Raw genomic sequence first — 25,678 nt, forward strand, 5'->3', positions numbered from 1 at the left:
TTATTTTTTATTATACCACTCATTTATTATATCATTATCATCCCTCAAACAATGTTATATCTAATATAAGCAACTATAATATTTGTCTGTTTATATGTCGAATAATATATCATGATTGCAATAATATATCAAGTATACAATAATTTAACAGAACTTTTATTTTATTTTGTATCATCCGTTTTGCTTTTCACTTTAATATTAAGTCAGATAATATGTATATGAAGCGATATATTTTTTAAATATATTAAAATCTATATTTATATATTAATAATATAATCTCTATTCTCATCATTCAACTTTTCAATAAACTCTTAGTATTAATATTAATTAAACCGTGACGTTTTTATGTAGTTCTATAGAGCAATGTCCATTTCATAGAATAAAATTTACAAAAACATTAGTCTGTTAAAATAACTAGGAATATTAAGCTGCTTCGGTGCAGAAACGGAAAAGAAATCAAAAGTAAAATCACCGTAGCTCGCACTAGTTTCAATTGAATCAGTTGACATGTTTGTCAACAAAAAAATTAGTTTCCATGTTAGTTGACTATTTGTAAGTATTTCACTGTAAGGAACGACGCGATATTTCGTGCCCGAAAGAAATGCATGGGATTAATCGAATGGGACGCTCGCCGCACGTCCTTGGGGTGCGGGGCACGTAATTTGTAGCTGCCTGCAGAGTTGTTTCATACAAGTTATTAGATAATAAATCCTCTAACTATTTGAAGTTGAAAACATTAGTCCATTACGCATACAAAGGAGTTAATAAACTTATTTTTGCTGCCTCTCCTCTGACATAAAGTTGTCGATGACGCTTTGCATATTTTCCATCAGTTCGTGACGACCTGACGGTGAAGATAACATTGTGGTTGCCGTACGAATAGTTCTTGTAGTTCTAAAATTTGACAAAAATAATTAGATTCCTGTTAATACATATTTAATTGCAAATTACTTTGCGCCTGTTACTGGATCAATTTCTTCAGTTGTCGTTTCCGTAAATTGAGGTTCCGGGTAAAAATCATCTAGAATAATTGCACATAAATTAACATTTCGCATGTACTCAATCGGAAACAAAATTTTGTATTACGATCAAAAACTACGATTATGATTATGTTAAGTTAAATATGTTGTGTGTGAATTTAGGTAGATTACAAGAAGCTCAATGTATGATTTACATGTAACAGAGAAAGTATTATACGGGTTCCATAATCGTATTTTATCAATTTAAGCAGTGTATTAATAAATAACGTGCACTTTTATGTTATAAAAGTTCATCTTGCAAATTAACGTTTGCATGCTAGCAACATGTAAACTTTTCGTTTCTATCTACAGAAGCAACAAACTCACACAAGAAACAACGCAAATCTACACATACACACACTCTACACGTTAACGAACGTTAGCGCTCCATGTAGCATCAACAAAAAATATTGTTCCACCTTATAATTGAAATATACCATGTAATAAACCCATAACAAATTCTAATAATATCGAAGTATCGCCCCATAAAAACAATAGAACGTTTGGCTGATGTGTGGTGTAATGGTGGTGATCGCGCCAGCTTATAAACAGCATTCCAAAATAGTACATAATTGCCTGCTTTTCCTCTTTGTACAAAGCGCAATACAAGACCGAGATTTTTAATTAATATGCATTTTGCTGTTTGATAATTGGAATTGGATTGAATTCATGTACATTTGTCACGTGTATGGGTTTTGTGTACATAATTTGCATACCATTTGCGTTTATTGGTTTGCTTCGCTTTTTGTATTTTTGGTATTCGGGGGGTAAGTTACTTTGGATTATTTAGCTAGTAGTGCCATCACGAACATGCTTAACGCCAGCACGATTAAGGGCGCTATTCGGATAATTGCATGCCATCTATGTCCATTATCTGACACACACGCTTCGGTTAACAGAGTGAGTGCGAAAAAAGAAATAAAAACAATATTAGAAAATTAGGTACATTATTAAGTGGCTATAAATAAATAATTTCAATTAAAATTGGCTAGGAAAAATATTAATAATTATTATAAGTATTTATATCAATAGGAACATTAAAAACTTCATTCGAATTAAAGCACGTGCAGCAAATTGCCGGTGCTTCATTTGAATTGTAGCTGCAAGGACATGCAATAGATTGGTTTTGACAACTTTACACACAAACAAAACCGATTTGAATGGTTAATACGCACGATTTGAGTTTTTGATTTTGTTGCGATAAAATTACCAAAACCATTATAGAAAACATAATCAAGTTAATTAAAATTAACAGTTGTATAAGCTCTAAGCATTCTCGTAATCTGTATTGACTAGGTGTTTAAGTCCCTCTAGTTACCTGATTCGCTGTCACTAAGTTCGGCGCCCGCCTCGTGCAGGGCGACGTCCGAACCACTAGAGCTGCCTATCGTTCGCATACTAGTCTTCTTCAGAATACCCTTAAGGGGCGGACTAAGCCTACTATCATTTTCTGAATCCGAGTCTATCGTACTACTCTTAGAGGCTTTCGAATCGGGTGAAATAAGCTCACCGCCATGTACCACTTTGGTGGTGGTCGTAACGGTGGTTGTGCACGTCTCCCCGCCCGACAACAGCACGGGAATCTTGCTTTTCGTTGGCGATGGTGGCTTCTCGCCCTCAGTCTCATCCCAGTTCAGCGACAGCTTCGTAAACTCTTTCAGCGGGTCCTTCGAATGTTTCTTTATCGTCTTCACTTTACCACCCTTCAAACTCACTGGAATCTTGCACATGATCTCAGGATCTTCGAGCAATCTTTCCAAATCTTTATCCTTCTCGTCGTCCGTTCGATTGGTCGCTGGCTGTCGCTGACTTGGAACTGGTATCGCACTCTTGGTACTAGGACTACTTTGGAACGACACCGATTTCGGCTCTAGAATTGGCGAGGAAGCTTCGTTCTCAAGAAATTTGAATGCTTCTTCGCTTTTAATCACGGCCGATATGTCGCCACCATTCTGTTGTAAGTCGTTGACAACTTCCTCGGCTTTTCGAATCACCTCACCAATTTCATTCGCAGCCGCTGCCTCGACGTCATTACGACCCTTCTTTTTAATTATGTCCAAGTTGATATTCAATGAGACATGATCGTCTTTCCGACTCGGAATCAGTTCGTCTTCGAGGGGTAGAAAATCGTTGCGCTCTTGGTGCAGGAACGATAGCGTGTCGCTAACATTTTTCTTCAGAACTTCGATGGGATCAACGTTTGTAATAAGCCGTTCCGTCTCTAAGAGGGCTTTACAAAAACAAAAATAGAAAATTCTACGAAAAGGAAACCGCAAACCGACACCATATAATATAAATATAAAACAAAACAATAAAAAAAACATTACGAAAGTCTGTGTCATAATATGTGCAGGCAAACGAGGTGAGTATGTTTAAGAAAAATCAAAAAATCATACAACTTCAAAACTATCTCACGAAGCACTAAAATCATGATGAAAGTGAAGTGATCAGTGTATCTTGTATCTTAACCAATTTCAAGATCCAATCACAAAAAACGTTTTCATTTCCGAGGAGCAATTTGGAAGTTTGCAACTTGGAATGCTTATATACAATAAAATTGAATAACTAATGTTAGCAATAATCAAATGTAATCAAAACGACACCTACCTTCATTGACGTCTGGTTCCGGTGGGGATTGATTGAACTCAGCCGGACTTGGTGGTGGTGTACTAGCATTTGGATCTACTTTTAACATACTCTCGTCCAATTTTTGATGCAGTTCTTCTGTGATATCGCCAATCACGCATTCGTTCGGTGAGCAGGGTGTTTCATCATTGTGCGAATCAGTTTGATTTTGTAATACATCCTCTTCCGACGATGCCGCCGAAATTTTTGGCAGTTCCTTAATTACTTCTTCTTTTGATTTAATGACGCATTCGCTTATTGTTTCGGTGACATCTTTCTCAGTTTCATCTGAAATTTTATTAAACATAAACTTAAATGATGACTCTCCTGTTTAATTATTTTACCGTTCTTTTCGCTGATGTCTAACTCATCTTGACTACCGGTGAAAATCTTTAAACTCGCATCGCGCTTCAAAGATGTGTCCCTTGAAGGACCCAGCTCATCCTTCAAGTTGTCAAATTCGGACTGTTCTAACCGCATCTTTGCTAATGCTTGTTCCATGTCGTCGGTAACAAGTTCAACATTGCAAATGCATTTTTGAACGATATCTTCGCGGCCGATTGAATTCAATGCTTGCTCAAGTCGGTTGCCAGTAGCCTGATTAGCTTTCTGCCTCAACCATAATCGGAACATAACCATCGCCTGCTGAGAATTATTTTCCGGATATTCTTCTTTTATTATCTCAATGTCGGACGCTGAAATCTCAAGTTCAGTTGCGAGTTTGGCCCAATCGTCATCCAGCAAATCGCAAATGTCGGATAATCTAAAGTCAGCCCGATGAATTGTCTCGGGAGCAACCAATACCTTATTAAAGCTGTGGTCCTTTTCAATCGAAAGTAAATCAGACTGAGAATCTCTGTCTGGTAAAATATCTTTTGGCATCAACATTTTCAAAGTGCATAATGGAGTTTGATTAGGTTCACCACGCGCCACTTTCGGATCAGTCATAAACATAATACGACCTTCCGGCTCGTCGTCCTGATCTCGAATTCTCATTGTAAACGCAACGCGATTCTCGCGGAACGCTTTAAAGTTCAGGCGCGGTTGATCGCCGGAAGAAAGCACTGGAACAAGATTTCCGGCAAACTCCATGAAAATGTCCTTGCCTTCAAGGACTTCAATGTCGCGACTCTTCGCAATTTCCCTGAAGTGTTCCTGATGCTCTAAAGTCTTGTCTTCCTTATCATCAGTCATGCAGAACACGCGAACGCGAGCTTCCAGGGAGCTCACGCGTTTGGCAAAAACGACAAACTTGGCCATGAATGGTACATGAGCCGCCTAATAAAAAGATTAGTTACGATAATAATAGATAAGCAATAATGGATTAATCGTTTATTTACCTGTGTGTAAAGTTCAGTTGCCATTCTCGCCGAATCAGCAACGTTCCGACAATCCATAAGCCAAAAGCGCGCAGAAACTGTAGTTGTAAATGAAACGCAATCTTTGACGAAAGACAGCGGGGTGGAACCAGTGACATCCTCCCAAACGGCTTTGTTTTGCCCGCCTGAATATTATAACTATTAATATGTGCGTCTCTCATCACAAAGTAAATTTACAATCACAACAAATATTACAACTTAAAGAAAGAGGAAAAGATTTAATGGAACTAAATTTACCTGATTTAGTTCCTACGCGAAGCATGTATACGAACATAACAATTTGCAACAAGTCCATTCAACATTGATTCTCAATAAGAACAGGAGATAAGAGAAAATAACTGAAGGTATAGAATCGAACCAAGGTATAATTAGTGAGACAAGCAGAGAGAGTCAACAAACACAACTTCAAACGTCCGAATTAGTACCGAAACTTCAGATGCCAGAGTTTTGTGTAATTGTGTTAATTGACTCGCGTCATCCAGTGTGATTGAACTCAAGAGTTAGACAACGACTAACATTTGTAAAATGCATGCGACTTGAATCGCAAACAACATTATTCATTAAGTGTGTTGGTTCAGATATAGAAAGATCGTTGGCAAACGAAACATTAAACTTTAAACTAAACTTAAATATAATTGAATGAATAACGAATTGTTTGCAGTGTATACCTGTAATTGAACACAAAAGTCTGAGCGTGGGCGCGGAGCCGGAATATTGATTGATCATTCCTTGGGAGTGAGCCCTCGGTGCTGGTAGGCTGAGTGTTATAGCTTTATGGAATTTTCGGCGACGTGGCTCCACGGTTACAATTGGCGATACAGCAACGCTGTGGCCAAGCAATTTGGACACCAGTTCCGGTTCAATACCTTGAGCCTAAAGCAAACCATGTAATTCATAAAATGTATGGCTCGTGACGCGAATAAAACGATTGAACATACCTGCAGCCCAACCCGAATGCGCTTGGTCAATGCATTTGACGGGAAAACAGCCTGCACCAAGGGCACTGCTGAACTAGAGACTGTGCCTCCATCGGGACCAATAACGTGCACCTCCTGCCGGACGCGAGATACGACGGCGAAGTAATGTGGGAAATCGCTTGTTAGGATCCGCGTAATGCGGTTCGTGTGCAAATCGTCAATCTTGCTCAATTCTGCAAACGCATGTACACATTTCCATTTTTGCAGTATGTGAATAAAAACGCAAGTGCGCAATGAAATGAATAAATTACCTTCGCCTTCGAAACTCTGCTGCAAAACATCTTGCACGGCAGTCTCATTCGCTTCCAAGGTGTGCTCCTTCCAGGTTTCTCCGTTTTCCGATCGTAGCACGATGATTTCGCGCTGCTTACCACGCAAGGAAGCGAAGTGCGGAACTTCGATAATCACTGGACTGTGCAATTATAAAAACAAATAAATTATCTAAATGGTAATTGCAAACAGGCACGCATTGTTGCAAAATCATGCAATGCAAAAGAGAAACATACCCTAAGAAGTTGGCACCAACTGGTCCAAGTTCCAGAATTCTGCTCGCCAAAGCTTCGCCCTCCATTAGAGGTGGTGGATGTGGCATCCGTTTGGGACGAATGTATCTGCAAGTAATCCTGGTAGGACTGCCTGCGCATCGCGGTGGCACAATTACACGAACACCAGAATGACGACATCCTCGCATAGCCCCGCCACGTGCGTCCACCAAGAACGATACTAGAAAACTAATACAAAAAACAAACATGTTAATACATGACATCTAGGGCAGGCAGCAGATCACAACATTCATTTTAATTTGCTGATGTGCCAGACGTATGATGCCTTTTTTATACAATACAAAGCGCAAGCTATTAAAACCAATGTGCCATTTACACAATACAAAGAATTAATATAAAACCCTTGTCATATTTCCAACTTCCACAATTTTAGTTTTTGGTAGTTTAGCCAAACTGATTGTGCATTGATTGCATGCTTTTGTGGGTAATTTTTTTAAATATATTTATATTTGCTTTTGCAGCAAACATTGTGATGGAAACGCGTGATGCGATATAAAGCACAAATCAGTACGACTATATTGATAAGTGTACGCAGATTATGACGATGGGTGTTCGTGACAAACCAAATAACAAATCAAACACAGTAACGCCAGAAAACGGCAACATAATAAAACAAAGCACAAAACAACCAAAGCGTATATCCAAAACGTAGGTGTTAACTGAATGCAAAACGCGCACTTCACACTGCTTCGTAAAAAAGTTAATAATCGAAAATCAATATAAAATCAAATAGGTACCAATGAATGCAATAACCAGAAACTAAAACGAACTCAAAATTAATGTCATTCCAGTTTCACGTGACGTTCGCTTGAGAGATGGTTGTTCAACATTCCCACTTACTTCCTCCAACTAGAGATTCGCCTATTAATCCCAACGAGAATACGGAAAACAAAAGTAAATTCAATCTCTGTTATTGCTCAGTCAATCAGTGTAAAAATTGCGTAGCGTTTAGACATTGTTATCGGTAGTAGAGTAGAACGCACTTGCCGCTGCATAACGGTTGAAGTAAAAGTCATGTATTTATTGTACCGTTTTCGATTGCATTCAGATTCGTTACGAGTTTTGCGCTTCGTTGTTTTTAGCTTTGATACAGTCTGTTGAAGTAAACACGACCAGAGATACTCGAACCAAATTAATTTTGCTGATAATAAATAATGTGCTATGCCAATGTGAGTATTTTCGTGCTTGTAACATTAAACTTGGATTAATTATGATGCTACAACAACAAACTGTATAATACACGCTGTTAGTGGTGTAAATCAAAATTACTGGTGCTCATAAAACAAATAAAATAAAAAATAACAACACTTTTAAGTCATCGTAAATTATAGAGAACATTTTGTTGTGAAATATTAAACAAGATAAAATTAGTAGAATACGTAAACTGTTGCAATATTATTGTTTTTGGGTTATTTGTTTTCTGATACCTTTCTCGGCACAACCCCATGCCAGGCTTGTAGACACCCAGACGGCACAGCGACCACTCTAGCGCAGACCACTCGTTACTGCGTAAGCAACAAACTAAACTACAGGCTTCGGTTTGTAAATGTAAAACTCATAAAAGATTATAAAGGGAAACAACTTAAAAATCAAGTTAAAAACATATTCAAGAGCACCGCGCTGTTTTCTTTTCCTCTCCCTCCTTCAAATGAAACAAACAACGCTTGTTATGATGACTGCGTTTCGGGCTCCTGCAGCTCCTGCTTTATCGCAAAACGGCAAAAATTAAAAACACATGTTCCAATTGCTCTCCACTGCATCGACACTTTGGCATGTTTAATGTTCCCACTCCCGCTGTTCGAAGAACGGATGCAAATCTTGATGCGATTTAAGCGTTCGTGTTATTTCAGAATATTAATACGGCCGCGATTCCTCAGAATCGCTTGGAGCAGCAAAAATAGCACGTCACGCAATGTCTGAGCGTTTCAGGACAGGCGTTTCTTTGGCAATAATAAGCAATACTCACCCCACCGTTATGGGTTGTCGATTAATATCGATATTATCTGGAGTTTGATAAGTGGCGGCATGATTGGCGGCTGTGTACATCTCTTTAATGTGCTGTGGCGCAATAATGTAGTCACTGTTGTATGAATGCGCTGGAAACATCGAAACGAATTAATCGAAGGCCTCCGGTTGTCGTGCGCGCTTTGCGCTGCTGCCGCACGACGAATTGAAAGGAATTAACCGATTAAGAGTACTCACCGACCGAGTTACGCATGTCGTGCTTTTCGTCGTTCGTAACGTCCAATCGCATCGAATCATCCCCGAGCGACTTCATGTCGTCGACAGTCATGTACTTGTACTGCTGCTGGTCACCCATTAAGTCATCGCCTGAGGAAACAGACATTGTACTTTTAACACTGGGCGTATTATGTACTGCATGAACTAATAGCTAGTAAACGATGTCACTTGTAGATAGCGTGTGCAAGTGCTTTATTGATGTGCCATGTTATATTGATAGCGATAAGCGGAGATAACGATAAGGTGTCATCACCACGCCCAAGACGCAATCAATAATATTAAGTGTAAATTGATTAGTATGTGAACTACACTGGTCTCCAACCCACAGTCGGTACTCAATTACTTACGTGTATAATTCATATTCCCTTGATAGTATGGCAGATAAACGTGCTGCGCATGCGTAGGTCGTCCGTAAGCCACGGGAGGCTCATCCGCACCGCCTGCATGCAACACACCACCACCCTCAGGTTACCAGCGTTAAACAAACAAAGTACCAACGAAATAGCAGGAATACTGAAATGCTACGTCCTGCTATTCGATTGTTAAGGCATTAGTTTGAAGTCAGTAGAAAATTAAATCAGAATCTAAAGCTCCCACCATCACCCAATTTTAAAAAATCCAATCAAACCAAAACCAACAAATTAAAAATAAAAACAAAATATTTTGACGCTTACCGCCTTCATCTTCTGAGTCAGACATGAACGTCTCTTGCATTGCTTCCGGTGCAACCACCTTGTATTTCTCCTCAATGTTTACAGTAGTTGTTGTGGTTACATCAATCTCTGTCACCACTTTCAGCTCTTCCACAACGCTGATGTAACCAAGTTTGTTGGCAATACCCAAAGCAGTGTGTCCATTCTAAAGCAATAAGCAATATATTATTATATAAACTTACCAAATTATTTCTTAATCCTTACATTTGTTACTGCATTAGGATCAGCTTTATTCTTTAACAGCAAACTGATGACAAGTACGTGACCTTGCTGTGCAGCTTGATGAAGCGGAGTATAACCGGCACTAGTCGCTGGATTGACATCAGCGCCTTGCTCAATCAACACCCGTACCATATTGACATGACCATGATGGCAAGCAATGTGCAAAGGTGTGTAACCTTGCTTAGTGCGCGCGTCTTTTTGAGCCCCGGCACGAAGAAGCAACTGGGAGACTGAACCTCTGTCTTCTTGTGCGCATAAATGCAATGGAGTGAGTCCGTTCTAAAAAAATGAAAATATTATTAATTTAATTCATTCTCTCTAATTAAAGATATTTTTGAATTGAGATTACTGACCTTGGAAGAGTTGTTAGGATTAGCCTGGTGTTCCAATAGCAATGAAGACATATCCGAATGACCTTCCTGACTGCTGAGATGTAACGGAGTGAACCCTGCCTTAGATTCAGCATCAGCCTGAGCACCATACTCCAGAAGCGTGGTCGCAATGTCCATTTGATTCTTCTTGGCAGCAATGTGCAAAGGTGTGTGTCCATTTTTCGCGGTGGCGTGCGGTGAAGCTCCCTTGTCGAGTAACAAAAGAGCTACCGGTTGATGGTCGTAGTGCGCTGCCACGTGCAATGGTGTGACGCCATTTTTCCCTTGAGCGTCGGCGGGTGCATCGCGTTGTAGCAAGAGTTTAGCTACTTTTAGATGCCCATACTTAGACGCCAAATGTAAAGGTGTAAAGCCCTTTTTGGTCGTCGCCGTTAAATCAGCACCGTTATCAAGAAGAACACTAGCAACCTATTAAAATTAATAAATATATATTTTTAGTGTTACAATTTTTAAATAAGTTTAATGATTGCATCGTACTTCTTCTTGTCCTTCTTTAGACGCAATGTGCAACGGCGTGTAAAGATCCTTCGTAGTTGTGTGCGGTTGAGCGCCATGTTGCAAAAGCAGCATAACAATGTCGACATTCCCTAAACGTGATGCCACGTGCAGAGGAGTTTGGTCCTCACGCGCCTTGGCATCTACAGCAGCACCATTTCGTAACAAGATACGAATAATGTCAGTTTGATTCGCCCTCGCTGCCAAATGCAGCGGCGTCTCCCCTCGTACGGTTGGGATGTCCGGACTGGCATCGTGTTGTAATAAATAGATAACAATGTTCATGCAACCCATGAAACTCGCAACGTGCAGCGGCGTAAGACCGCTCTCCGTTGTAGCGCCAATGTTAGCATTGTGTTTCAGCAACAGTTCTACCATCTTTATTCTATTCTTCTTGCACGCAATGTGCAGCGGCGTAAACCCATTCAAAGCCCGCGCGTTTGGATCCGCTCCGCGCTCCAACAAAAGTTTCGCTACACGAATATGACCGCAATGCGCCGCGACATGCAGAGCCGTCAAATAATCCACGGTCACCTCGTCAACAGGTGCGCCATGGAAAAGGAGACTGCGTGCGGCGTCCACGTGCTCACCTTGCGCCGCCATGTGCAATGGCGCAAGGCCGTTCTTCGTTTTCGAGTGCATCGGCGCTCCATTCTCAAGGAGCATATCAACCACTTGATCATGTCCTGACCGTGCGGCGCAATGCAAGGGTGTCAAACCGTCACGTGTCTTTGCTTGTATGTCGGCACCCTTTGCCACAAGCAGCGACACCATGTTCATTTTACCCCACTTACTCGCCACGTGCAGTGGTGTGATGTTGTGTTTAGCTGTGTAATTAACATCGGCACCTTTTTCGTAGAGTAGGGAAGCTACCTTATCGTTGCCATAATGAGCTGCGATGTGGAGTGGTGTAAAGCCACTCTTGGATGTGATATCTGGATTATGTTCGTTCTGAACCCAAACAATAATAAATAAACCACTTTTCATTAAAAAAAAAAAAGTTCAACACCTATACATACCGTTAATAGTAATTGGGCTGCTTTACAGTCGTCCTTTTTAGCTGCAATGTGAAGAGCTGGCAGACGCACCTTTCCGCGCGTGTCATTCTCCAGCAGAACTGCAACGACCTTATCGTGTCCCTGCTGCATTGCGACTGCCAGCGGTGTGAAGCCATCCTGCCGGGCACACAAGTCATGCATAAAAATTTGGTCATAAACGTCCCCGTGCCGCAGTCCCAATGACACCGCATGTCGGCAAATGAAAAGAAAAAAAGTACCGTGAAACTAATAAAAAGTGTGTACCTCGGTCGCCAATGTTTGATTGCCGCCTTTCGCCAGTAGATATTTGACGACGCCATCGTGGTTCTCTTGCGCCGCCATGTACAACGGCGTGAAGCCGTTCTGCGACTGCACGTTGATGGAGGCGCCGTTTTGGATCAACAAGCGGACAACTTCTTCTTGCCCGGCTGCACTCGCACGGAAACACAAAACACAAGGCAACAATTAACAAAAACATGCGAAATTTTGTTCACTTGCCATTGAACACAAGAATGAACTTAGCAAGCAATTGTTTAACATCAAATACAATGCGTCTTCACAAATCAAAACAACTTCATCAAATTTAAATCATCTTAAATTTAATAATGAGGTCAACAAAATTAGATTTTTAAAATTTTCGTGATGACTAGTTGATATGAAACCAATAATGAGACATAATTAAAGTCATGTTACTTTAGAATGTTGATTGGACCTGGTGTATATTCCATAAATTGCTATTGAACCTTACGAAAAACGCGATGACAGTAAACGCGATGGAGCAAAACCGTCGATGATGATCATGCGAACCAAGTCCCTCGCGAGTCGCCGAAGGCAGACAATAGAAAGGTGCGGACGTCCCGATTCGTACGTCAATAAATGCACGTGTTTCATTTCCGCTCCAATAATCGAAGCGACAATAAATTCACTGCCCGTGCATTCTACCTGTGCGCATGCCGTTCATTATGCCTCAAGTATTCGATTCATATACAATATACACAAAACATGCGATGATGTGATCCAAATCTGAACGATCAAAATGGAATTCTAACGAGTGGCAGCGCACACGAATTAAACAACAGGACCAAATACGAATTCGTTCCTAATGTAGACGAAATAGATTGAGCGCACATTGCGCCTAGCGCAGTAAAACGCATTGCTCGCTGTTACACTATAAGATAGAAACCAGATTTTTAATTACCCAATGACGCAATGTGAAGAGCCGTATTTCCTTTCTTGGTGGCCGCGTCGACGATCGCACCTCGCTTGAGCAACTCCTGCACAACGTCGACATGTCCGTCCTTAGCGGCGAGATGCAGCGCGTTAAGGCCATTCTGCGTCGGATTAAGAAAAAAAAAACACATGCACACATGTGAGTGATTAATGCCACAAAGACGAGAAGATTGGTCGAAGATAAACCAACGAGCGTACGCTCACAAACTACAACGATTAATAACGATAGGGAAAAAATGTCAGTGGCTTACGGAATTCGACGTGTTTATGTCTCGTATTGTTCCGCTGTCCAAGTACTCTTGTATTTTATCCAATTGACCTGCCCTAGCTGCTTTCAGAAACGCCGTGTTCGGATCCTGCTGCAAAAAGAAGAAAATACTGTTATTAGCACATGCAATCGGCATAAATAAACGCGTAACAAACGCAAACAACTTGATGATTCATCACGGCGCAACCTTATGATGCATACTGAGATAATACTGTAATGTGTAATATATTTAAGTTATTTAAAAGTATATTATGGTTCCGTATTAACAACGTGCGTAGGCGTCTCATCTAAAACGTCCGACGCGTTCGATGAAATTGATATTAACTCGAACTTCAAGAGAACATAAAATAATTTCTCCGCTTGAACACATGCGGTTTTGATAAGTGCGTGGTTGGTCACAATTGGACACGTGATTTGTGATGACACTCAAGCAACAGACCCAACAGGCCATTTAACGGCACCCTCTGTGATGATTATTTATGCACATTACAAAGCAACTGGCACAGGCGCTGATTTAAATTTCCAGAGAAACAATCGCAGCCAACGGTACAACGCCCAACAATTCAAAATCAACACTGAGATAAACATGACAAGAACGAGCATAACTTGTAATAATATGCAATGGCAAGTTGCAGAAGTAACCATTATCCTTCTTACGGTGTGGAAAAGCGCACTTCAAGTAACATCAGACATCTAGAGCCAAGCCAACTTGCAGCATCCTGTTAATGAATATTTCAATAGTCATTGCAAGCGCGAGGATAAAAGATAAAGGCGATAAAGCGTTTCTTGGTGTCCGGAAGTCTGAAGAAAGCTGCTCGAGTTGACGCGAGACACGAGTTGTAGTTTGAATATAATTTGAAGAATGCTCAAGCTTTGCTTGCAGTCCTATAGACCACGTTGCCGTAGGGCACGAACAGGCAACGACGATCACGAGATCATTATTATTCATAGCTTTCTTTAGTGCTTTCTGAAGCCACCACGCGGTGCTTTATTACTTATTTTCGCAGTCGCCGCATAATTATGTTTCGTGTTAAGCGTAGTTCCTTCCGCCTTCAAACCCCATCTATCTGGCATATCTATAATGCCTGCAAAACCGCAACATAGTTATTTCGAGAGTGATAATTTAATATTGATATTAAGTTCAGTTCAAAGTTCAAAGTTTCAAGATGGAATAGGATTATTAACTGAACTGAAGATTCATTCCAATCATACCTCAAAAGATCTATTGAGGAAAAGGGATAGTGGTAATCCCTTTATATTGAATATCATGAGCATGAAAATATGTTCCATTCCAAATCTTTCAATCGATATATGAGAGATTTATAAAGATATCAGAGCTGATTCTTATATAAAAGTCTAAAGATGAGCCAAGATCCTTTCTTTCATGAGAAAATGTCTCTTTTTATCAGAAGAAGATTATGACAAACGCCAACCCATAAATCTTGCATAGCAAAATCAAAGATGAACATTATTATGTTCACAGCGTTTTCCCGTCGGAGACACTTCCGGATTTAATTTACGCGTCCGCCGGGACCACGCCGAATCGATCCGCGCCGGTTCTGGTCCTGACCTGTCATGTGCGTGCTGCCATTGCCCGTCGCCGCCGCCTTTTCGGGCGCTCGCCCTGGCGCGTGTACACGTAAGCGCTGGCGGTCGTTTAACCTACTTTCCGTACCCTAGTTTCTCGCGACCGCCGCCCAGAGCCATCCCTACCGCACTGACTCTAGCGCGTACCATTCCGACCTGCCCCATCCCGACACGCCACATTCCACAATATGTGCGCTATACTCCAATCTTGCTTCCTTTTCTGCGTCCTGCACCTCCTACGCTTGTATAATTCAGTGGCGGCACTAGTCGTCCTGTTCCAGTTTCTGCTCTAATGCAGTAAAGAGTAAAGGTTTACTGTGATCCGGGTGGTGAGAACCACCGCACAACTAGACACTGCTGTTCTACTACATTGGGATTTTCAAAGGGAAGGCAATAGCTGGCATGTTCGCACAGTGTTGAGTGTGGCACACACAACGCCTTCAATGTGCTAAAATCCACAAAGCAAGTTAACGCCCCTGGTGGAGCGTAATACAAGAGAAAGAAGAGAATTTCAATAACGCGCCGAGTCTGATACGTGTTCGCGGATACGGTGGATAACGCAATAAAATCACAAATTTGTTTCCACTTTGTCAGGAGGATATAACACACATAACTTTATTGTTATGCGCCAAATTCAATTGAAAAATGTGAAGCATTTTGTATATTATTTCTCTTAACACCGTAACGCAAAGATAATCTTCTTTGGCATTATTTCATTATTGTTTGATGACGTCCTACTCTACACACCGCAATGAAACTATAACATGTTAAATGGTAATTTCGGCGCTATTTACTTGTACGTGTAATATTTGTTACAAGTTCAACACACTGCACGAATGTCAGTCACGTGTCGACGCACATGAGTCGTTTCGTCCAAATTAAAAACTTCCCGTATTTATGTGCCACATACACATCAAAACTACAACCAAATAACAACTATATACTAAGGATATTTTAGTTTATAACAAAAAAGCATACCTGCCAAGATTTGTTTGTTAATATTTTGGTAGCACTCAGTATTGATTGTACTTGGAAATATAATTCCGTGAAAACAAGTACGAGTTGTTTTGTTTTCGTTCATGTTGTTCAGCTTTGTCTTTTACTTGATTTGGTAGTTTAAAGCCACAATTCCTTCCCTGAATTCAATGTTCGTGTATGAAATTCATACATAATAAAATTGTGTCATTTCAAGGCTCGGTATTCCGTTCCACCTTGCGCGCATTACAAACTTGACCTAAAGAAAGAGGAACCGGCCAACCATTTAAAATGATATGCTACATACAAAAATATTCCACAGCGCCAGTGAACACTAATATCACAATGTATGTGCATTTACGAGCACAGCAAGTCCGTCGGTACGCAGTAAAGCACATCAATACGTAAACGCTCGAATAATTACGCTGGATGATGGTCCGGGTGCGAGCAACGAATATTACCTTGACCTAAATTAAATCTGCGCCGCTGCGCATACCGCTTGTTCTATTCCGATGGCCTATTATCATTTGTGTTTATTAATAAATAGAACAAACCACATATTGCGTACGGAGCGGACGGGAATTTCATGCGCAACATTCGGCAAAAATGAACCTAAACAAATACGGACGTTTTACGACGTTAACCACCATTTTCAAAGGCGCTTTCCGGAGAATGTTTATCTGCTCAGCTTCGCCAGTAATTAGAAATTTGTTAATTATGTGAATTGCAAAGTTAAAATAAGAAGCATGAAAATTAAACCAATTAATTATTATGGCTTCGTGTAATTAGAAATTGTGTCTGAAAAGTGTTACTGATTATCTGTGAACTTAGAAACGTAGGCTTCTAGAGAAACTCCTTGACCATGACTCTGTGGCCCGGCGACACAATGCGCGATTCTCGTACACATCGTTGGCAGTATGTTTACTGATTTCATAATTGCACTGTAATCAGCATTCATCTCGCATCGCTAGATCCTAGATTTCTGTTTATACTAGTATTTAGCACGTTGCAAGATTGCAATGCTTAACCCACAAAGACTATTCGGAAAAATAATTTTACTGCAGTCGCGCATCAGTGAGAACTTTCACAAAATATAATTTCCAGTATGAAAACTTTTGCATAAAGGTTAAATATTATATTGACATATGACGTCATGATCTACAAATGAATACGTATCATTGAAAGAAATGTCAACACACAAATATAAAATTGTCCTTGATAACCACAACAGGAAAGTATTTTTTAAGTATGTCGTCATGATGCATATTTAAGGTGCTATCGAAAAATTTAGTATCTTTAAAATTACAAAATTATTCTCCAAAACAAATTTTAAACTACTAGTTTTATGCATTCACTCCGCTCGAATTTAAATGCACACCATTAAAATATCACCCGAAAGCTAAAAAACAAACTCCAAATGTCATAATATCAACTTTTTACGAGCTACTTTATTTATAACCCGATAGGAAGTTGGAGTTTGTGTTATAATTCAATATAAGTAGCTTAGCGCACAAAAAGTGAGATAGTTAGGCGTAAGATCTGATGCAAGCTACCATCGAAAACGCTGACTTGCCGGCGAAGTCGAGATAATATATTGGTGCAACTTGGTGCATCAGCAAAAAGCACACACGCTGCGACAACACAACCGACACAACACGGATGAATGCATGTGTGTGGAAATATTCTAGAGTTTTTTGCTATTTATAGACACGTAATTATAATTTCAATATGCATTACACGAATACGAATGCGAGTTTATGCCGGTTAGATTTGGAGCAAGTCCAAAACATATAAAAGCTGGAAAAATACACATACCAAAAAAAAAAACAGAAAACAACAAATTGCAATTACGCTTGCTTCCCTTTCGCCGGAATATTTGCTGCACATTTCAAATCGATTGTGCAAATGTAAAACGCGCGCTTGCCAAATAGGCCAGGTCAATGGCGGACATGAAAAAGATAATTGGTGCTGTGTTCTACACAAAAACTAAACGGTGCTTCATTATTTTCATTATCCATTTGCCACGCTAATTAAATTATAATAAGTTACGAAAATTTGAAATAGTAGCTGTAATTAAATGTTTTTTCTTTGCTTAAACACAACCATAAATTTAGTTTTTAATGGGTATTCTTAAAATTATAATAATACCGGAGATTATAATTTATTTGTCTGCATTTAGGGTGTGAATTCATTAAACTTTCACACAAGGGTGCGGTGGCACCTTGGCCTAGCGATTGTAAAATTAAAACATCTGCTAGGGACTAGCGAGAGAGGACTTAAAATAGTTTGGACGTAGCTTTTCCAGCCCTTGTTTACAAATAACCCAGACCCGGTGCAAAATAGGTAAACGTAGGTACAGTACGTATATAATTCAAATTATAAGTTACTACTTATTACAGTTGAAGAATGTTAAATATTATTTAATTACGGGAAAACCAATAAGCAAGTATGACTAAATCCTTGTAAATAATATTTTTCATTAAATTCATATGTGATAATTTAAATATTGTATAATCTTACATTATTCCCTGTTTTCAAAACGAACTGTAGTTTATGATGAATCATTTTGTGTTTCATGTTTCATGTTTCATTAGCAAATAAAAACAAATTAAGTCTGTTCCAATGTATATAAAACGCATGTTAAAGAATAAAAACGTTGAGCACATCTGCCAAGCATATTTCCAGAATACGCATTCGTCCTTTCACAATATGTTAGCCATACGAGTATTTTCTTTGCAGGCGATGTTCACTGCGTCCAACACATTACTCAACCACGTCAGTCGGTAGAGGAAGGTAAGTGCGCACTCGCATCAACTAAAACTTATAATTGAACTTGTACTTGCTTGCTGAAGGTGCGGGAGGCTAGATAGTAGGTGTAGTACTTCACAGTACACATTACACATATGTGTATAACTTCCAGCAGCTCTGTGCACCATAAAGCTATTTGTAACTCTATGCAAATAGAGTATGTACCTTTATTTTCGCCGTTGTGTTTCAAGCCGTTCCTTTTTCTGTCATCTTGCCCAAGTAACTGATGTGCTGAATGCACGAAATGCGTGGTTTAATTAATTAAAACTATACATTACGGCACGACACTGCGCAAAAACGTGACGGAATTGCTAACATTTGGTTTGTTATTAAAAGCAGATATCAGTAAGATTCACAAAATACGTGGTTACAAATGATTTTTTCCAAAATCGGTTTTGAACAATACAAACCCGATAATAATAAAATTAAAAACTTTAAGTCTTTTCACTGCCAGCGGCCGAAATCCTACTTCAATATCGTAGTAAAATGGAATTTTATCCTACTGCTTTTGCATTGTAATAAAATGTAGATATTATTTGCATAGCATATTATCACGCATAAAATACACAAGATAAAATAATAAGCGCAAATAGATTTTTATTGATTCGGCACACAATTCTATTTATCTTGGCCTTTTATTCTCGAGACAGACAGATTAAATATGTAAACAAACGACTACCTACATAAATATACTCAAGAATTATATGTTCTTGAAGCATCAGCATGAAATTTGCACCGCCAATGTTTTATTATACTTATCCCGTGGCCTATTTAACGTTAGAATTTATTTCAGCCAGCAAGCAAACTTTACACAAATCGTGTACAGGCGCAACAATAACATTTTATACCCAGTCGTATATTTCAAGATCGTTTTTCGCTTCTGTCGACTGAGCGACTAATTATTTGTACTCCTTTCTAAAAAAAAAAAACGAAGCGAATTACGCGAATGACTCGTGTCTTGCTACTTATAATGACCGGAGAGCTACGCAATGAAATAATCGCATGATGTCATCGGTTTATTTTTTTGTGGCATCGGCTAACAAAATAAGTTTAAATGCTAATGTTGTTAGCATTGCGATAAAGTCAGGATGACATAAGATATAGCGGTAAATAGTAAATAAGTTTTAGTGAACATCATAACTATTTAGAGGTCAATATGTTATTAGTTCCAAAAAATATTATTTATTGCTTGTGAGTTACTTTCGAACCTCACTTAAAAACTTCGCAAATATTCAAAATAAAATTGAAAGACATTTTACGCTCGTGTTCGTAACTTTTACTGCGATTCACTTTTTTTGTCGATATCGAAGCAATTTCACGCGGAATTCGAGAAATCCTACCGACCGACAATAAAGTTACGTCGACATAAAGCAAATCGGAATGCAAATATCCACAGCAAACATGAGAAACCCACATACGTTGATCTACTGTTACGCGCATAGGTACTACACGAGCAAGCGAGCACATTGTGAACATTGTCTCGGTGTGCGAACCATGTGTACTAGAAAATGTTGTCACTGCGCGGGATGATGTCATGTCTGTGTGCTCGCTGTACGCAGGCTATAAATACGCAAATAAATTACACATTTATGTAATTCTTTTTATTTCCCCCGGCGAACCAGTTTCACGCGCGACATTGGTTAACCGATGACGAACACGATGCGAAAGTCGGACAAACCGTTCAAAAAAATATATGAAAGTGAAACCAATCAAAACCAACGAAATATAAAAATAGCGGATGAATAAAAGTGCAAGTTATAAATATTTTATGTTTGGGTGGTGCAGCTTATTCTAAATAATACATTGATACAATGTCAATAATATCACTCAACTGATTTTAACCTCCTAAAAGGAACATAGACATATGGATGATAACAAGACTCCTGCGACTATTCTACTGGAGGACTCAGGGACGACCGACTAGCTTGACTACTGCCGACCCTTACATAGCTGAGCCCAACATGAACCGAGAAGAGGGGGAAAGCTTAAGCTTATGACTATCGCATTTGATGACTCATGCTCCATCTCCCCCACCCCAATTCGTAGGTATCCTCCGCACGTATGCTCGCGCTCTCCCGCACTCCTTATTCCCGGTAGCCCGCAGGTACAGAAGGGCACCTCGGTTTGAGCAAAATACTCAGTCGTATCTGAGTTGTCCAGCAGTCCAGTCGCAGCTTTCTAGGCTCATCTCTCTTAGACTCTTCTCCCTGCGACCTCAAGGGCTCATAGACCTATACACGGCGCATAAATAAATGTGCGAACATAAATTCCCCACCAACTTAAAAACACCTCGACATAGTAGTTATTATTAGCGTAAAATCTACGAAGTTGCTACGCAATCACAGTAATAATAGCAATATCGGAAAAGAATGCCAATACAATGGCGACGTTGTTTACTCCATGCGAAATAGAACAATAGCAATGTGCATAAAAATATCGTACATTTAACTCGACGAAAATATAAAGACAATAATTGCGCGCTACCGTTCGAAATATCAAACATTTTTTTCATGAGTACCGCATTCACTGCGTCAGTTTTTTTTATGTTGAGTAAATTTAAATCTAGGCATACATAATGAGAAAGTGGCTCCCCATTTTACGAGCAGATATGCACAGAAGCGTTCACAAATGTACATTACATGGGTTCAAATTAAGTAGGATGTTTCATTAAACCGCATAATCCACATTTACGGTGCAACGACATCGCAAACACAAAATTAGTTAGTAAATTTGTGCGTTTGAAACTTGGAACTGATGTTCTAATAATAGAGAAAGTTCTTTCACGCAATTTTCTAATGTGAACTAACTCTTGTATTGCAGGGCACACGTAAACAAAAAAAATCATTCTACATATTAGTAATTTTCCGAAGTTACGAATTGTTCATAAAATGAGTGTGCATGCGACACGAACAACTCCGTAGAGCGCAGCGAAACTGAAGTTCTTTTTTTGTCGAATAAAACAATAGGAAATAGGAAATAATAAAAAAAATCCAATTAATCAACTTTTCCAAAATGTACAACACGCAAACGTTGACATCATTAGGTCACAATCGTAAATACCGGTACAAAATCACAAATAATAGGATAGTTCGGTGTCAATTAACTTTTTGAAAATCGATTCATACTGAAATTTTACATGTTTAGTAACAGTAGCTGGGTTGAAAATTCATGTTACGCTAGGGAAAAAACAGTGTTTGCTTTTTAGGCGCGCGCGATTTTGTTTATTCAGCTTGAAAAGTGCGGCGCTTCCTGTGTTTAATGCCAGGCCTAAATGGCTCGGTTTCGCCTCGATTACAGCACTTATAGTTACATTAAACGCACGAAACTTCCAAGTAGATATCTATTTACCTTCGCGTTTCGAAGGTAGAAGATGGTTAAAATGCTCAAAAATAAAATACACACATTTTCTTAAAACATCGATTCGAATAAATACACAGAACACTGATTTGATGAAATAGTGTGAAAAGAATGATTATCCTTGTAGTAAATTATGAGTATCTGTTCGTTAATAATGCGCAGAAACATGCAAACATGTCATTTACATAATGAGAATTATAATAATCAATGTACAGAGAATATTTTATATTAGCTTGGCAACTACAAAGTGACTACATTCATCAAAATAGCATTTTTTGTGCTATAAAAGTAAATATTAAAAGCGTAATATCTTCTATCATTAATACTATAATTATTGAGATGTTTTATGATCATACCACTAAGAAAAAGCAAACGTAAAAACAGGCATCTCTTTACAGCTCTTTCTACGAACAGAAAAACCTTATGAATGCCAACTTGAACATCACTCACATGAAAGTAAGCAACTAAGCACCTAAGTATGCACGTGCAGAAAAGGCAGTGAAAACCACAACGTATAAGTCTCGACACCGCCGCCAATAGTTACCGTACGGTAACAACTCCGTACGTGTCCGGCATACGCGCCGCCACAGTACAAAACGCGATATCATGATAAAAGTGCGCGACTGTCCTTTATTAATGCCACAGTGCACATACATTTATGTATGTAATATAGCAAATGACCGACTGATGTAGTACTTACATATTGCACACAGAGCACGTCAGACGCCTGGCACATAGCAAAATACAAAGCTTTCAGAGGATAAGAAGATTGGAAGCATTTAATTGGCAAGTATGATAGAAAACGGAGAAGGCCTGAATTCATGCGGGCCTAAATTAAAGACTACTATAGTTAACTGGTAGATATTTCACAGTGGACGACATAATGATGTCAATCGGCAGATGCGAATATTTGAAAATAAAATTGAAATTATTTTCATCGTGTGTCTGTTTCAAATCGAGCATCACATCGTGACTGATAAATTCTCCCCACACGATGCCGGTGCGCATCAACGACTATTAAAACATTAAACGATGCTATTTATAAGTTATATAAATGATAAATGTCCATTTGTATGCTCTAATTGAGCTGTGTTGATAAACAACTTCAATTTTAGTCGCAATTTCGCAACAACCGATTGCAAGAATCAAAATACCCAATTATTAATCTAACCAAACGCGTCCCTTTTATTCCGCATTTATCTACATAGATTGCTGGTCAATTTGTAGCAATTATTAATGAAGGATTGAAGATCCTTGAACGAGTCGAGTCAATCTTACGACGTAAACATTGAACGGGGGACCTGCCTGTTATGTAAATTTGTATTGATCATGAACATATGTTCGTATTCGAAGTATTCGAAAACGCAAGTGTATGCAGTTGAACGACTACTATTATAAGCCGGTAGTATTTACACAGCGACTACGTAGAAAAATCGAATGTGGGTGATGAGCGCACAACGCGCCGATTCAGGTCTGCGGTTTGTTAATTTCTACGAATGCCACTTGGGCAAACTGTTTCAACAGTACAGATAGAAGGTATAAAAATAAAAATGCTTCTACGATTCATGCACAGCGTTATGCAATGCATTAACACAACACACAAGCACTAATAAAGCATGTTAACTTGCAAAAAATAAAGATTAAAGGAATAATTAAGCTTTGACTTGTTAAAAATTTTGTTGTAGGCGTTTCCAGTAATTCCTAAATGGTTGTATTTTTATTGCATGCTAAATACTGTGTTAATATGTGCTTAAATCACGCGAACAAACATTTTACACTTTTATTTCATGTTTTTGTTTGCGGCAGAATTGGAAAAGCTAAACGTTGTACAAAGTTAAAAAAGTTACACACACAAAAGTTAAAGAACAGAAGAAGCAGCACATAAATGTTAAAATGTTAGGCTGTCCTTCACAGCTGGCCGATTCTTGGGCAGGGTTATAAGTACTTACCGACTAGCGACCACAGTAGTCGAAGCATCGTCGGTGGATGACAGAAAGTGTGATGTAAAGTATTTTGTATCTACTACTACTTCAACTTCAACACAAAAGAATCGTCAACAAGAATAAATACATCACTTTAGTGACAAGCGATATCAAGCGTCACAAAAGAAGACAATTTAAAGTAGATTTTTCTTTTTCACGTCACAAATTAATAATTCATTATTCCGCCAGAGGAGTTAGAATAATCTAAACTTAGACCTCCAATAAGATTTTACACCTACAATACATCAATAGATAAATATTCCATAGCAATCTTGAACTTGTTTATTGAAATTAGCACCGAGGAGTTATTGTTATTGACAGTTGAATTACCTGGCGTTGAGCTTTACAACCAGGTAAGTATCGCAGCGGTTTCATTGCCAACATCATATGTAGTTCATTGGCTTACTCTAATAGCATTAGGTTTAAATGCCATTGTAAATTCATGTCTCTGAATAATCACCTCCATATGCACCGGTTGTCTCCGAACGGATATGCCTATTCTACCTTTATGAATCTGTACCGACCCGTAGGTAAATACCTACACCAAAACCAAACCCTAATATACAAACAACCAATTTGATTAAACAAAACATTTTCCTAGTTTCAATTCAAGGTAAATGCAAATTTAAAAAGGACATCATACGTTCAATATGAATAGTTTCCAATGTCAAGTTACTTATCATAATGACAAAATTTTTAAAAATACATACTAAACCAATTTTATGACATCATATTCATGACTTTGAAATAAATTACACATCGCATAAACTGGATTATTTCGAATTTCGCAATTTTATAGATAACAGATTATAAACGCATGCTTAGATCGGTAATGTGATAATAATAAATATGTGAAATATGTATCGATTTGGGGATATTACCGGAAATTACAAGTTGTTGCTGTCAGTTCTTTGTTTGCGCACTTTGCCAACGCAGAATGCCGTGAATAATGAAACTACTATTATTGTAGCCAAGTTTATGTCACTGCAGTTTTGCATTTTCGTGGATGTTGTTGGCGTTCGTCGCGCCTGGCACATGCAACACTTAATTAAATATGCATAGTAACACAAAGCTAACAACATAATTAAATTGCGACTCGCGGAATGTTATCTATTATGAAATATACGAGTTAACACAATGAATTGGGAGATAATAACAAATGTGAATTCCACTTACTTGTTTATTCTGCCTGGGCAGCGTTTCCATATTTGTCCCATTGACGACCGGCGCCTTTTCCTGCGCAACACCCCCGTTGGCGGCATTACCATTGCCGAGCGCCATGGCAGGCGGCGTCCAACTCGATGGCTAGCGCACCGAAACCAACCGGCGATCCGAAATTTCCCAACTTTCCGTATATGTAAGCACGCACAGTTACTTCGACAACAACGACGATGATGATGCCCAGCAAGACGCAGACGTCGCTCGCCGACAATCAATGATCATCGCGTTCCCGTGCGTGTTGCGTATCCTTCGGAATTCGGGTGCAACTGCAAACAAACACCCGACCAGCGAGCCGCACACAACTGATCGTTCTCTTCTCTCGCACTATTCGATCTCTATCCGCAGAGAAACGGCGCGTGCCTGACAGGGTAAAAATATCGGTTGCGTTACACCGGTCGCACGTCTCCGCACACGGACGATTTAGCCGAATAACTGACTAATTTTACAACGAATGGGTGTCAAAGAACCGGTACGGTTAGGACGCGACCGACTTTCGTTTTGTCTTTTTTCAGTGCAGGCGCGCTTAAACCACAAGCGTACGTCTGCACCGCACCGGGCACGCACGCGCACATAGTAGCTAAAGAATG

General features: G+C 39.3%; 1 protein-coding gene and 1 long non-coding RNA gene across 7 annotated transcripts; both read right to left on the reverse strand.

Annotated features, from left to right (window-relative positions):
- Positions 1 to 25,593, reverse strand: LOC135793152 (ankyrin-3-like). 6 transcript variants are annotated; one of them, XM_065303970.1, is made up of 23 exons: positions 25,047 to 25,590; positions 13,145 to 13,249; positions 12,862 to 12,994; positions 11,928 to 12,091; positions 11,646 to 11,801; positions 10,609 to 11,577; positions 10,093 to 10,539; positions 9,722 to 10,018; positions 9,479 to 9,662; positions 9,152 to 9,244; positions 8,766 to 8,894; positions 8,530 to 8,659; positions 7,991 to 8,068; positions 6,507 to 6,731; positions 6,252 to 6,412; positions 5,962 to 6,173; positions 5,692 to 5,896; positions 4,985 to 5,148; positions 3,989 to 4,922; positions 3,627 to 3,932; positions 2,338 to 3,249; positions 952 to 1,021; positions 1 to 894 (listed from the first exon to the last, which is right to left on the reverse strand). In XM_065303970.1, the coding sequence occupies exons 1-23, from the start codon at positions 25,149 to 25,151 to the stop codon at positions 771 to 773; spliced, it is 6,303 nt and encodes a 2,100-aa protein (XP_065160042.1). In that variant the 5' UTR covers positions 25,152 to 25,590; the 3' UTR covers positions 1 to 770. The 6 variants fall into 6 exon arrangements, with proteins under 6 accessions (XP_065160042.1, XP_065160040.1, XP_065160046.1 ...); XM_065303968.1 differs by having other exon boundaries at positions 13,145 to 13,252; XM_065303974.1 differs by lacking the exon at positions 2,338 to 3,249 and having other exon boundaries at positions 13,145 to 13,252; positions 25,047 to 25,593.
- Positions 18,181 to 18,994, reverse strand: LOC135794493 (uncharacterized). The gene is made up of 2 exons (XR_010548903.1): positions 18,697 to 18,994; positions 18,181 to 18,543 (listed from the first exon to the last, which is right to left on the reverse strand). It is a non-coding gene; the product is annotated as an uncharacterized lncRNA (long non-coding RNA).
- Positions 25,594 to 25,678: the final 85 nt, after the last annotated feature.

Source organism: Atheta coriaria, unplaced genomic scaffold (assembly GCF_025399875.1).
Source record: "Atheta coriaria isolate IRGN ID8LTWV9N9 unplaced genomic scaffold, Caltech_Dcor_3.1 hic_scaffold_6_pilon, whole genome shotgun sequence".
Classification (NCBI taxonomy): Eukaryota; Metazoa; Arthropoda; class Insecta; order Coleoptera; family Staphylinidae; genus Dalotia; species Dalotia coriaria.